This window comes from Triticum urartu, chromosome 2 (genome assembly GCF_003073215.2).
Source record: "Triticum urartu cultivar G1812 chromosome 2, Tu2.1, whole genome shotgun sequence".
Taxonomy (NCBI): Eukaryota; Viridiplantae; Streptophyta; class Magnoliopsida; order Poales; family Poaceae; genus Triticum; species Triticum urartu.
The window spans coordinates 442254247-442269251 of NC_053023.1; the positions used below are offsets into that span (position 1 = coordinate 442254247).

General features: G+C 50.7%; 1 protein-coding gene across 1 annotated transcript; it reads right to left on the reverse strand.

Moving 5' to 3' along the window:
• Positions 1 to 10564: 10564 nt before the first annotated feature.
• On the reverse strand, positions 10565 to 12365 carry LOC125541643 (transcription factor BHLH156-like). The gene is made up of 3 exons (XM_048704997.1): positions 11754 to 12365; positions 11234 to 11635; positions 10565 to 10918 (listed from the first exon to the last, which is right to left on the reverse strand). The coding sequence occupies exons 1-3, from the start codon at positions 12252 to 12254 to the stop codon at positions 10805 to 10807; spliced, it is 1017 nt and encodes a 338-aa protein (XP_048560954.1). The 5' UTR covers positions 12255 to 12365; the 3' UTR covers positions 10565 to 10804.
• Between the last annotated feature and the right edge of the window lie 2640 nt (positions 12366 to 15005).

Here is a 15005-nt window from a genome sequence, read left to right on the forward strand (position 1 = left end):
GACTTATACATGTTCCTATGACTATGAGATTATGCAACTCCCGTTACCGGAGGAACACTTTGTGTGCTACCAAAGTCACAACGTAACTGGGTGATTATAAAGGTGCTCTACAGGTGTCTCCGAAGGTACTTGTTGGCTTGGCGTATTCGAAGATTAGGATTTGTCACTCCGATTTTCGAGAGGTATCTCTGGGCCCTCTCGGTAATGCACATCACTTAAGCCTTGCAAGCATTGCAACTAATGAGTTAGTTGCAGGATGATGTATTACGGAACGAGTAAAGAGACTTGCCAGTAACGAGATTGAACTAGGTATTGAGATACCGACGATCGAATCTCGGGCAAGTAACATACCAATGACAAAGGGAACAACGTATGTTGTTATGCGGTCTGACCGATAAAGATCTTCGTAGAATATGTAGGAGCCAATATGAGCATACAGGTTCCGCTATTGGTTATTGACCGGAGACGTGTCTCGGTCATGTCTACATAGTTCTCGAACCCGTAGGGTCCGCACGCTTAACGTCGATGACAGTTATATTATGAGTTTATATGTTTTGATGTACCGAAGGTTGTTCAGAGTCCCGGATGTGATCACAGACATGACGAGGAGTCTTGAAATGGTTGAGACATGAAGATTGATATATTGAAAGCCTATGTTTGGATATCGGAAGGGTTCCGGATGAAATCGAGATTTTACCGGAGTACCGGGAGGTTACCGGAACCCCCAGAAGGTTAATGGGCCTTAGTGGGCCTTTACGGAGAAGAGGAGAGGTGGATAGGGCTGGGCCACGCACCCCTCCCCCTAGTCCGAATAGGACAAGGAGAGGGGGGCTGCGCCCCCCTTCCTTCATCTCTCCCTCCTCTTTCCCCCTCCCAAGTCCTAATTCAACTAGGAAAGGGGGGAGTCCTACTCCCAGTGGGAGTAGGACTCCTCCTGGCGCGCCCTCTCTCCTGGCCGGCTGCACCCCCCCTTGCTCCTTTATATACGGGGGCAGGGGGGCACCCTAGAGACACAAGAATTGATCAGTTGATCTTTTAGCCATGTGTGGTGCCCCCCTCCACCATAGTCCACCTCGATAATACTGTAGCGGTACTTAGGCGAAGCCCTGCGTCGGTAGAACATCATCATCGTCACCACGCCGTCGTGCTGACGAAACTCTCCCTCAGCACTCGGCTGGATCGGAGTTCGAGGGAAGTCATCGGGCTGAACGTGTGCTGAACTCGGAGATGTCGTGCGTTCGGTACTTGATCGGTCGGATCGTGAAGACGTACGACTACATCAACCGCGTTGTGCTAACGCTTCCGCTTTCGGTCTACGAGGGTACGTGGACAACACTCTCCCCTCTCGTTGCTATGCATCACCATGATCTTGCGTGTGCGTAGGAATTTTTTTGAAATTACTACTTTCTACAACACCGCGCCCTCCTCTCTCTTCCCTGTCTCCCACGCGCCTCGCCGCGCACGCACCTGCGCCTGTCGCTGCCGGCAGCCACCCGTGCCTCCCGTCCGCGCGCTGCTCGCACCGTGTCCGACCGGCACACACGCTCACCGCGTCCGCTCCACGTCGATGTTCGCCGCCCCCCGACGCCCCTCTGCTTCCTGCCCGCGCGCGTCGTCGCCGCTCCGGCGCGCACCTCTGCAGCCGCCGCCCGGCTGCCTCTACCGCCGCGCTTGACATCCACCGAGCCACCACCTTGTTCGGTCGAACCATGACATGCTGCACGCGCCGCCGCCATCGACCTTCCCTGGCCGCCGCCCGTCCGGCCCCGACCGCCGCCCCGCTTGCGCCATGGCCTCGCTCGTCGCCGGCCCCCCCTGCTGCCTTGGATGCTCCGCCGCCGCCCGTTCGTACCCCCTCTGCTCGCCCACCGGCGCCCGCGCTGTCCGTGCTCACGCGTAGCCGCCCCTGCTCCCCCTTTGACGCGCTCGCTCCGCCTCGCTTCGTCGCCGTCCTTGGCCTCGCCCGTGCACCGCAGCTCGTCCCCCAACTGGCCGGCGTTCTGGCCGACGCCCATGGCCGCGGGCTTGCGTCTGGGGCAGCCCCGTTCGGGCCTCGGCACGGCACACGCCCGCACCAGCGCCCGTAACCCGGCATCGGCCACATGGCCCATGACAGTTGGGCCCCGCCCCCTGTGACAATGACTGGTGGGCCAAGCCCCAGAACGATTAAAAAAAGAATAAAAAATATATAGGTAAAAATAATTAACTAAATAATTAACTTAATTAAACTAAACAATTAATTAAGTTAACTAATCATAATTAGATTAATCTAATAACTAATTAAACTAACTACTGTTAGTTAATTAGCCTTAGTCAATGATAGTGGGGCCCACCCCTAATTAATCCTGGTTAGGTTAATTAAAATGTGTCACTAACAGGTGGGACCCACATGTCAGGTTGACCAGTCAACCCCTGTTGACTGCTGACGTCAGCATGACATCATGTTGATGTCATAAATCCAATTTCGAATTAAATTAAATAATTAATTAAATTCCAGAAATTAATAAATTCTTTTGAAAATCATAGCTTTTAATCCATAACTCGGATTAAAATACTTTGTACATGAAAGTTTCTCAGAACGACGAGACGAATCCGGATACGCGGCCCGTTCGTCCGCCACGCATCCCTAGCATAGCGAACACACAACTTTCCCCCTCCGGTTCATCTGTCCGAAAACGCGAAACACCGGGGATATTTTCCCGGATGTTTCCCCCCTTCACCGGTATCACCTCATACCGCATTAGGGCACCCCTAGCACCGCTACTTGTCTTGTCATGCATCACTATACATCTGTTTGCATTATATTCATTGTTTCTTCCCCCTCTTCTCTCCGATAGACTACGAGACTGACGCTGCTGCTGGTGCCCCGATCGACTACGCTGTTGACGACCCCTCTTTCTTGCCAGAGCAACCAGGCAAGCCCCCCCCCTTGATCACCAGATATCGCCTATTCTTCTCTATTGCTTGCATTAGAGTAGTGTAGCATGTTATTGGTTTTCGTTAATCCTATTCTGTTGCATAGCCTACCATTGTTGCTACAACTCTTGATACCTTACCTGCAATCCTACATGCTTAGTATAGGTTGCTAGTACTTTATCAGTGGCCCTACATTCTAGTCCGTCTGCCATGCTATACTATCGGGCCGTGATCACTCAGGAGGTGATCACGGGTATATACATACATATATACATACTATACAGGTGGTGACTAAAGTCGGCTCGGCTCGTTGAGTACCCGCAAGTGATTCCGATGTTGGGGGCTGAAGGGGCAGGTGGCTCCATCCCGGTAGAGGTGGGCCTGGGTTCCCGAAGGCCCCCGACTGTTACACTGTGGCGGAGCAACAGGGCAGGTTGAGACCACCTAGGAGAGAGGTGGGCCTGGCCCTGGTCGGCGTCCGCGGTTATTTCAAAATAACACGCTTAACGAGATCTTGGTATTTGATATGAGTCTGGCCACTGGCCTATACGCACTAACCAACTACGCGGGAACAATTATGGGCACTCGATGTCGTGGTATCAGCTGAAGCCTTCGTGATGTCAGCGACTGAGAGGCGCGCACCGGGTTGGACCGTGTAACGCAACTTCCTTTGTAATGGAGGTTGCTAGGTCTGCTCTCCGGCCGCCCACGCAATGTGCAGGTGTGCAATGGGCGATGGGCCCAGACCCCTGCGCCATAGGATTTAGACCGGCGTGCTGACCTCTCTGTTGTGCCTAGGTAGGGCTGCAACGTGTTGATCTTCCGAGGCCAGGCATGACCCAGAAAAGTGCGTCTGAACAAAGGGGATCGAGCGTGTTGGGAAATGTGGTGCACCCCTGCAGGGAAGTTAATCTATTCGAATAGCCGTGATCTTCGGTAACAAGACGACTTGGAGTTGTACCTTGACCTTATGACAACTAGAACCGGTTACTTAATAAAACACACCCTTCCAATTCCAAGTGCCAGATACAACCCGGTGATCGCTCTCTAATAGGGCAATGAGGAGAGGATCGTCGGGTAGGATTATGCTACACGATGCTACTTGGTGAATTTACCTTCTACTCTCTTCTACATGCTGCAAGATGGAGGTGGCCAGAAGCGTAGTCTTCGATAGGACTAGATATCCCCCTCTGAAAGAACATGCGGTGCCCCCATGTTTGGTTTTGGTAATTGATGACAATCTCTATGGACTAATGGTTGCCTTGAGTTATATTTGAAGGTTTTGTCCATAGGCTTTTCTTGGAGTACATGTGTTGGTTTCAAGGAGAGTTTGTGTCGACCAAGGTGCTATTCAAGGAATTACCTAAAGATTGGTCTTGTGAGAGGTCGATCAAGACTAAGTTAAAGAGTGAATCAAGTTGATCAACCCACAAAGCGTAGAAGATGTACCGAGAGGGATCAAGTGATCCCATGGTATGGTAAGCATTGTCAATTACGCTTTGAGTACTAACCCATGGTCTTCATGAGGATTCTTTGTGGGGTTAGGTTGCGGTGTGCAAGTTCAAGTGGAGCATCACGAAGAGATCAAATGCTTGAAGCTTGCCGTCCTTTGTGATGACAATGGACTTGTGAAGATGTGCCGAAGAGTGGCTCACCCATAGTGGAGTATGGGGGAGCAATCAACTAGTCTTCATCAAGTCAACCCAATCAAGAAAGGTGGTCCAACTTGAGGGAGTCAAGATCGTCTTCATCTAGCTCAAGTGGACCATGTGCAAGGCAAAGGTTTGCCCTTGATAGGTTTTCTATTTTACCGGTCTCATGATGGTAGTTGGGAGACTGGGTTATAGGATCGATTGCCGTACTATCAAGGGGGGCACTCGATGAGTAGTTTGATCGTATCGTTCACTGAGAGCTCAAACCATTGCATCCTTGCATCATCTTTCTTGGTTCTTGTTTGGTTCTCTTTGAGAGTCTTAGAGCTTTTGGTCATCTTGATGACAAGCTTGAGTTCATCGGAAATGGAGTTCGCTTGCATACTCTATGATGTTTTCGTTGTTGGAGGTTTTGCCGGTTCTTCTCGGTTGAAGGTTTCACTCTATTTGTTGGCATACCTCCCCTTCCTCTTCTTACTATAACTAGTCGCTGTTTTGATGCTACTCGTCGTCTTGTTTCCAACAAGCTTGAGTTTGCTCAATTCGGAGCTCATATGCAGAAGTTATGGCAGTTCTTGTTCTCTTGAGTGTGGTTTTGTCAGGGTCCGCGTTGGAAAGGTTTGGGTGGATTCATCACGTACACGTCTCCTTCTTTTCCCCTCCTTCTTCCTTGAAGCTTCCTCCGTTTTCTTGCCTCCCTTGTGTGGCTGCCGTTGTTGGTTGCGGTAGTACTGCTCCCAGGAAAGCGGTAGTACCGTAGGCATCAGCGGTAGTACCGTGCAGTGGCACGGTAGTACCGCAGGTGCCCACGGTAGTACCGCTCCCCTGGAGCCGCACTACCACTGCCCACCAGGCTAGTGCCGCCCCTTTGCGGTAGTAGGAGCGGATGTAATTTTTTACATCCGCACCTACCGCGGTAGTACCGCTTTCGCCGTGCGGTAGTACCGCGCTATGCGGTCAGGCAGTAGTACCGCCCCTCGGCAGTACTACTGTGTCGGGTTTTTGCTACTTCCGTTTCTTTACGGAAGTAAGCACGGAAGTTTCCCTTTTCCCCTGGCTAGGACTTTTGCCTCGCGGTAGTACCGCATGGGGGGCGCGGTAGTACCGCGCGTGCGGAAGTTCCGCCCCCAGCTCCTGTGCGTCTGTTTATCGGTTCTGTGTTGGGGTTGTGGCAGTACCGTGGGTCGGTACGGTAGTACCGCACAGCCGTGCGGTAGTACCGCTTGGATGCAAGCAGTAGTACCGCGCGGCCTTGCGGTAGTACGCTGGCCAGGCGCGGTAGTACCGCTGGCCGCGGGCTGGTTGGTGGGTAACGGTTGGATTTTTCCCCACCTATAAAAGGGGGTCTTCTTCCCCATTGAACATTATCCTTTGAGCTCGTGTTCTTCCCCCATTGTTGACCTTCTTCGAGCTTGCTAACTCTCAATCCCTCCATCGATTCTTGCTAGTTTTTGAGGGAAAAGAGAGAGGAGATCTAGATCCATATTTCCACCAATCACTTTCTCCTCTATGTGAGGGGAACCCCTTGGATCTAGATCTTGGAGTTCTTGGTGTTCTCTTTCTTGTTCTTCCTCTCATTTTCCTCCCTAGCATTAGTTGCTTCGGTGGGATTTGAGAGAGAAGGACTTGGGCACTCCGTGTGCCCTTGCCATTGCATTTGGTGCATCGGTTTGAGTTCTCCACGTGATACGTGGAAGTTACAAGTTGAGAAGCTTATTACTCTTGGGTGCTTGGTACCCTTGAGCTTGTTCCTCTTGGGTGCTTGGGCGCCCTAGACGATTGTTGGTGTTCGGAGCTCAATCATTGTGGTGCAAAGCTCCGGGCAAGCGTCGGGGTCTCCAATTAGGTTGTGGAGATCGCCCCGAGCAATTTGACGGGCACCGGTGACCGCCCCCAAGGGTTGCCAAAGTGTACGGGTTCGGTGACCGCCCCCAAGGGTTGCCATTTGTACGGGTTCGGTGACCGCCCTCAAGGGTCCCTTAGTGGAATCACGGCATCTTGCATTGTGCGAGAGCGTGAGGAGATTACGGTGGCCCTAGTGGCTTCTTGGGGAGCATTGTGCCTCCACACCGTTCCAAACGGAGATTAGCATCCGCAAGGGTGTGAACTTCGGGATACATCGTCGTCTCCGCGTGCCTCGGTTATCTCTTACCCGAGCCCGTTACTTATGCACTTTACTTTGTGATAGCCATATTGTTCTGTGTCATATATCTTGCTATCTCATAGTTGCTTCTTGCTTAGCATAAGTTGTTGGTGCACATAGGTGAGCCTAGTTGTTTTAGGTTTTATGCTTGGCAAATTAACCGCTAGGTTTATTCCGCATTTGTTCAAGCCTAAACCGTAATTATTTTAAAGCGCCTATTCACCCCCCTCTAGGCGACATCCACGATCTTTCACCCTCTTATTCCGGCATTCTGCAGTTCAGTCCACATATGATACCAATGCATACATATGTAGTGTTGCTCCTTGCTTGCGAGTACTTTGGATGAGTACTCACGGTTGCTTTGCTCCCCCTTTTCCCCCTTTCCATACCCGATTGTTGCGACCAGGCAATGGAGCCCAGGAGCCAGAAGCCACTGTCGTCGACGACTCCTACTACACTAGAGGTGCCTACTACTACGTGCAGGCCACCGACGACGACGAGGAGTGGTTTAGGTGGATCCCAGGCAGGAGGCCTGCGCCTCTTTTGATTTGTATCCTGGTTTGTGCTAGCCTTTTTAAAGCAAACTTGTTTAACTTATGTCTGTACTCCGATATTGTTGCTTCCGCTGACTCGTCTATGATCGAGCTCTTGTATTCGAGCCCTCGAGGCCCCTGGCTTGTAATATGATGCTTGTATGCCTTATTTTATTTGTAGAGTTGTGTTGTGACATCTTCCCGTGAGTCCCTGATCTTGATCGTGCACGTTTGCGTGTATGATTAGTGTATGATTGAATCGGGGGCGTCACAGGCGGCTGCCACGGCAGCAGCATCGACCCGGTGGCGATGGTTGGTGGCGCGGCCGGCGGCAGCTCGTAGGGCCCGGCCAAGTAGAGGCAGATCCCCTGGACCGCGGTGGCGATATCGCGGATTGCTCCGGTGACCTCCTCCGGAGAGAAGACGACGGCGACCGGCGCGGCGGTGGTGACGGCACCAGCGGGGGAGGCGCGCTGGCCGTTATGGACAGCAGGGCGGTGGTGGCGGTGGGCAGCAGGAGGGATGGGGTGGGCGGCGGCGAAGACATGATCGCAACCGAGTTAACTGATACCAAAGTGGTAGGAACTAGGGTTCTACCGGGTCTAGGCCAGAGGTTGTAGGGGAAGGAGGGAGCTGGACGTGGACGAACACGCGGCCGCCGGCGGCTGGGCGCCGTCATGCGCGAGGGAGGAGGAGGCGGCGTTGGCAGGAGACGACTAGGGTTAGGTCTCCCGGCTCCCTAAGGAAGCCGAGTAGATATGCTTGCTTCTTGCTTAATCCCAAAACGGGTCCTTACACGAGTTTATATAATCCTCCTAATAAGATAATTGGGCTAAGCCCCTAATACCAATAAGATAAACTTAGGCCACAACTAACTGGGTTAAGCTCCTAATATGCTGGTCATAACAAAATGCTACTCCCTCCGTCCCATAATTTAAGACGTTAGGGAGTATAATTTAAATTTGTGTTCGATTAATCAGATTAAACTGTTTTTATTTTATTTTGGAGTTCTTTTTAGATTTGAGTAATCTTGGAATTTTATCAATTCACAAATTGACATACTGAGAAACTGGTAATAAGTGATCGCTCGTGGGAATAATCAGCGCTTTTGAACATTGTTGTATGGGTCTTCTGTGGCAACTACAAAACATAATCGGTGCGCCTGACGTAATAATACAGATACAACATGTATTTGACATTTCACGAAAACTCAAATCCGAATCCAGTCCAGAACTCTAGAAACCAAAAGAACAAAGGCAGGGCTGGCAGTGTTAATGGGCAAAATTAATACTCAACCCAAATTAGTTAGTATTCATGGTCTGATTTTTTTTGTTTCTTGGAGCTGCGGGTAAAATTTTGATTTGAATTTTTATAGAGCTGTGCATACATATTGTACCTATGTTTTCGAAAAAAAAGAGGATTTGTAGAGTTCAACTGGCGTTAAACAAGACCCGATGCGCTACGCATTGGATGTGTTCTCGTACAAACTATGTCAGCCACACTGCGTGCCTTTTCTTCTTCTTTTGAATAAAAGAAATATATTAATAAAAAAAGAAAGATACCAATTACATCCAATTTATCCATTAACATGGTCTCAAGAGCTACTTAGGATATCAAGTGTAGAGGAATATGATGCAACTCTCAGTATGGCTGACAAATCTATAGGATATCAAGTACATAGGTCAGTCAAATCCTCAGCTATACACAAGGAGGAAGACTTAAAGTATAAGAATACACGTGCTAAATACATTTACTCAACATCAAGGATGCACACAATCAAATTATTAAAAAAGAAAAAGAAGCGAACAACAACAATGTAACACCCCAGGTTTTCACTCGGATCGGCAAGTGGCCCTAAAGTCTGATACTCCTCAAGTGGTGGGAGCTTGTTTGAATTCTTGTATTTTATCCTCTACCTTCTATAAAGCCATGGCACACAGTTTGCATGCTCTAAAAAACATCATCGCATAGGAGATCCCTTCACACCACATCTGTCCCCTCCCCTCCATTTTTCTCCACGACTAACTCAAATCATAAGATTGACAAATCATTATTCCTCGATAAGAAGCCAATCGTCACTGGTAACAAGTTATCAATGACAAAATATTAGTGACGAGTTGCTTGCTTTTCAGTAATGAACGTTTTGGGCCCGTCACTGATAAGTGATTCTACAGTAGTGATACTCACACAACGCCAATTGAAGACCCAAGTTAGTTACTTCAAGATTAACAAAGTCACCATATATGCCTAGATGTCGAAGAGATTGCCGCCTTCCGTTGAAAAAATATTTGGGTTCAGTTAAATACAAATAGCTTCCGACATAATGTTTGATCCCCTATGGGATGGGGTATAATAATGACTTCTGCCCTTCAAGCTACATGTAGCTTCTCAATAGAAACATACATAACATTAGAGTAAATTAAAGATATGTCAAATAGCACCAAAACAGCCCTAGATAGGTCTTACTACAAGCTAAGTGAGCAGAGCATCCGAAGAATGCAAGGTGCTTAGACAGGTGCTTGACAAATAACCATTTTCCCCTTCGGAGACACCTCTCTAAATACCTTGCATTGTGCGAACTGAGTGTAGGTTCCTTGTGGTGGGACTAACCCACCAGGGTTCAAGTCCTAAACTTGGCATTGATGGTCACATTTTCCTAGATTTATTTCAGTTCTTCTGGTGATGTGCGTTCACGAAGGGGTCTGCAGCGACTTTGTCAATCTGAAGATAATGTGCCGGCTTAGAGGTTCTCACAGGGGTAAGGTGTGCATGCGTGCGTTCATATGGATAAGTGCAGTGGCGGAAGTAGGAATGCATATAATTGGACGTTAGGGAGGGCCGACTGCAGGTAACAGTAAAAAGATGTCACTGCTCATATGCATATTACCAAGGAAATTAGGATGTTGGGGAGGGCCCGGGCCCTGGCTGGCCCCTATGTGCCTCCGCCACTGGATAAGTGTATATGCAGCAATCTGTACGAGCGTCTGCGCTTATACTGTGTTAAAAAATACTCTGCATTGTACAAGGGCCAATATAACTCAGAAGTCAGAACCAGGAAGTTACAACATGGAAATTATAAAAGACAAAACCTACTTAATCGCTTACCCTTACTGTTGAGTCCCTACCAAAGTGAACTTTGAAGTCCTAGTTTATAATCCGTGTCATGGTCTCGATCGAGCACTTGACCGATGCCTACGTGCTTGAATGCGAGCGAATGAGTTACGGAGTGAGTGTGTAACTGGGTACACTGCATATATACCATGGGCAAAAATTGTGTACGAGTGTCTGTTCATGGCACGGCATAGTTGAGCGAACGATAGTGCATCACAGTCACAGGCGGCCATAGCTAGCGTTTGTTACCGTCAATTGCTTGATACATTTAACGGCGCCGTTTGACCAGCCATGCGGGCCGGGCGACGGCCCTGGTCGACTGAAGCACAGCAGCGGTACAACTCGGCCACTTTCTGTAGTACTCAGTTACGGATCGGACGGACAGGGACAAACCAGAGGACACGCCACACGCCACACTACTAACAACACATGGAATGACGACACGTGGCTTAGCAGATCTCCGACGTGGCTTCTGGCCGGAAGCCCTCGCTGAGCAGCGCCGCCATCACCCACAGCTTCACCGTGCGGTCGCTGATCATCACCTCCTCCCTTGCTTCACTAACCTGCACACACGCACGGCGATACCACATCAGTACAACTAAGTATCACTCGTTTGGAGCTCTGGAATTCCATGCACAGAGAGAGCATCACAGTTTCTAGAGGAATCAATCGAGAGAAAAATTCATACTATACTACAAGTACGTAGTATAGATATGTTCTTTCCGTCCGAGTAACTTGTCGCGGAAATGAATAATGATTATTTATAAGAGTCGTTGCTTACAATTAAAAAAGATGTATCTATGTATTTTAGTTTTAGATACATTTTTTTTTATCCATTTTGATAACAAGTATTTTCAGACGGAGGGAGGGAGTAGTACCTTGAGTGTGAGAGTTGACACGACGCGGTCCGACGAGCAGCCGAGGTTGGAGCTCTCCACCAGGAAGCCGGCGAGGGACTCGACGGCCGCGCAGAGAGGCGCCGCCACGCCGTCCCGCCGCTCGCACTCCACCGTCACGAAGAACCGGCCCTCGCCCACCTGGGCCGCGCTCACTAGCGTCACCCGCGCGCCGCCGCCCCCTCTGGAGCTGCCGCTGTTCCCCTCGTCGTCGCCGCCGTTGCGGCCGTGCCGGCGGCCCTGCTTCTGCTGCAGCTGCTGCCGCCGGCCGGCCAACCCCGGCCGCGCCTCGAGCGTCGCCACGTCCTCCTTGAGCTTCCTGGCGTGCGACTGCAGGTTCTTGACGTACGCCACTGCGTCGGCGATGATGGAGGCCTTGTCCATCTGCAGAGGAAAGTGACGCGCGCTCCCAGTAAGAATCGGTGTGTACTTCACAAACTGTTTCTATCGATCACGACATGAGAGGATCCTGAGTAGTACAAACTAGAGTAGTAGTACTAACCTTTGTGATGTTGGGGACGAGAGCTCTGAGCTCGTATAGCTTCTCCTTCATCCGGAACCTCCTCTTGCGCTCCGACACGATGGTCTTGGAGCGGTCTCGCCTCTTCCTCGTCCCCGACAGGTCGCTGTCGTCGCGGCTGGGCTCGAAGCCCGCGCCTTGCTCCCCGGAGACAGGGCTGATCACGTCGTCGTAGCTGCAGGGGTGGTCGTCCGGGGACGCGCCCTCGCATTCCTGCCGCCATGCCTGGTCAGCAGCAGCAGCAGCGCCCACCATGTCGTTGTCGTCCCCGGCGCCGCCGCCGCCGCCACCACCGCCGAACAGCTCGTCGCCGAGATGCATGAGGTCCTCCATCCAGGCGCCATCGTCGGCGGCCGGCTGCACCGCGAGGAAGCCGGCGTCGTCGCCGTGGAAGTGCATCGGGTCAACGTCGAAGAAGCCCGGGCCGATCATGAGGTGCTCTTGGTGTGGCGACAAATGCAGCAGCCGCTGGTGGTGCTCCATTACCGATTCGATTGGGTACGGCCGGTGGTGGGTTATCTTGGTAAAGTGATTGAGGCAAGGCGGGCGGGAGCTCCGGTGGGTGCCGCGCTTTTTATATATAGCCCTCGCAGCCTTTTGGATGTGGAAGGAATCTTGTTTGGATCCAGTTTGTGCTGCGCCCTACTATATGGAATTTACAGCGGAGGGGAAGAAGATGGTGGTGATTGGAGGGGGTTGTTTATGCCGTCGACGGCCAGCCAGCGGTTTGACACGAAGCAGCTAACCGTATACTACTACAAAATGTTGTTAACAGGCATGAACTGAGCACCTCCCCATGGATCGATTAGATGCACAATAGATTAGATTAGATTAGATTTTTTTGCGGGAAAGATTAGATTAGATTAGGGTGACACTTGAACAATTTTCTTTTAATCAAGGTTAACTGCTACTAGTGCATGGGAATCGATACTAGTAGACCGCTACCTAGGTCTATCTTTTTTTTTGCGGGGGGCTACCTAGGTCTATCTGACTGGCCACCTACAAATCTAAACTTGTGTAGACTGTAAGTTGTCTCTAGCTGGGTTGATTCTTGCTTGTTTAAACATGGATATGTACCTGTGCCAGTTAATTATTGGTTCACTAAGAGCATCTACAACCAGGATTGGTAAATTGCGGCTCCCACACGCCCGCGGGTTTGTCTGGGCACGTCGGTTGGCAATGCCCGGATAGTTGTAATTTTGTCCTCCCTACAATCACGGACACCAAATATTATACCATTTTTTTTCTTACAAACACATGCAAAATACACAGATCATACGAGATGGCATAGAACATATCATTTCGGTCATTGAACATCCACAAAGTTCATCCAAAAGGGTCGACGGAGTTCAAATTCACCTTAAAACATAAAAAGAAAACTACAAATATTAACATAGCAGTGCGGGGTGACCGGAATTCACCACTTCCTAACCGGGCCCTTGCCCTTGCGGTTGGCGGCACGGTGGTTCATCTCCTCCATGTAGGCTTTCGCGGCGGGAGGATCATCGTTGTCGTCATCGTCGTCTGTGGTGGTGCCGCTCTCCTCCGACGAGGAGATGTAGCACGAGAGGCGGCGGAGGAGACACTATTGCTCCTTCGCGTGTCAGGCCGCCTTCGCCTTGGCGGGGTCCTTCTTCCTTGTGAGGCGCTCGGATGCCTCGATGTCGAGGCGAAGCGCCTTCGCGTTCTTGCGCCGGAGGCGTCACGCGTTGGCGGGAAGAGTCAGGCTCCGCCGTCGCTGCTCGCGTCGGGCCGCCTTGGGCTCCAACTCCGGCATGCGCATGCACATGAGAAACGCGGGCATGAGCACCCAACACTGCCCGGGCTATGCAACCGTTGGAGGGGAAGGGGACACGCCCACCCTGCTTCGGATCTGGAGCAGCGCAGAGCGGGCTAGGCGGGCGCGGGATTGGTTGTTGCCGCCAGCATTACGCCGGCGGGATACGGAGGAGCTGGCGGATGCGACAGAGCTCGCGCTTCCTTCGGTTTCGATGCGCTACCGCTCGATGGCGGGAACGCAAGCTCCTCATTGTCGGGCGTGTCGCTGCTAGATCAGACGTCCTCCTCCTTGACGAGGCCATCCCAGTCTGTGGGATCCGGCTCGCTGCTGGAGCTGGCATCGGAGTTGGCCATAGCGAAGAGGAGGAAATGGAGTTGGGAGGGAGTAGGGAGGACGAGGGGAGCAGAGAGGACTAGTTGACTGAGAGGAGTGAGGGGTTTGACTAGGGTTCGTCCGGTCAGGTGGGTTTTTTGTGGGGACATTGGTTGGGGTGGTGTAGGCCCTAGCAGGCCGATCCTATGTGGCAGCGGTGTTCGGACAATCCTATGGAGTTGCCGGTCAGTCTGGGCGTTTGGACCGGATTTAGGGCTCCCAGTTGGCTATCGCTTTTGCGTTTGGTCATTGATCGGACAACCCATCCAGGCGTTTGGGGGAGGATTTGAGAGGTCCAGTTGTAAATGCTCTGAATGTTGAGTATATATATAATCCCATCCAAGTTTTTTTAATGGAATTACCCCACCCAACTTGTAACTCAATGATTACATGGTTGATCCTCCATTTGGTCCAAGTTGGGACATGGGCTAGCCATAAGGTAAATATAAATAGAATGTCATTCACTTTTACAAAAAAAAACCCTACAAATATGATAATGTAACATTGTTGCATGTTCACAAGAGTAAATATTTCTTACCTGCGTATTCAGCTAGGAGCAATAGTCAAAACTGCATGTCCAAAAAAGAGCTCCCTAGGACCATGGAGGCATGGTGGATCCATGCCTTTACTGGTGGGAGGGCTCTGTTCTAGATGTTTTCTGAGTTTTGTTATAATTTGTGTCCGGTTCAGGAAGACGAGACGACGGCGACTCCTTAAAGATGGAATAAGGCTTTTTCCGCCAAGTCTTCGTTCTGGTGATGCATCTAGCATCGTTGAAGGGCATGTGGAGGTGTGTCTTCGTAGAATCTCATGAAATTCAGTCAGTGGTTGTCTTTGGTGGATCTACTCGGATCCAGTCTTCGTTTTCTACGCTCATGTGTCTTCAAGTTGAATCTTTTATATTTACGCGTCTTTTCATGAGCAGCGGTTGCTGTTCTGATGCACTGGTCTTACGGGGCTTTAGCCCGATGACTTCATGATTGTTTAGTACAACAAGTTCTGTCCGGCTCTGGCAAGGAATGAGCAATGACGATGGCGCGTCTTTGACTCGCTTCAGTGCTTGTAGTCATCGTTAGATGGTC

Excerpts from the sequence above, each read along its gene's own strand:
- LOC125541643 (XM_048704997.1), bottom strand. The coding sequence starts at position 12,254 with ATGGAGCACCACCAGCGGCTGCTGCATTTGTCGCCACACCAAGAGCAC. Across the intron at positions 11,636-11,753 it reads TCGTCCCCAACATCACAAAG|ATGGACAAGGCCTCCATCAT; the intron begins GTTAGTACTACT and ends TTTCCTCTGCAG. Across the intron at positions 10,919-11,233 it reads TGTCAACTCTCACACTCAAG|GTTAGTGAAGCAAGGGAGGA; the intron begins GTACTACTCCCT and ends GCGTGTGTGCAG.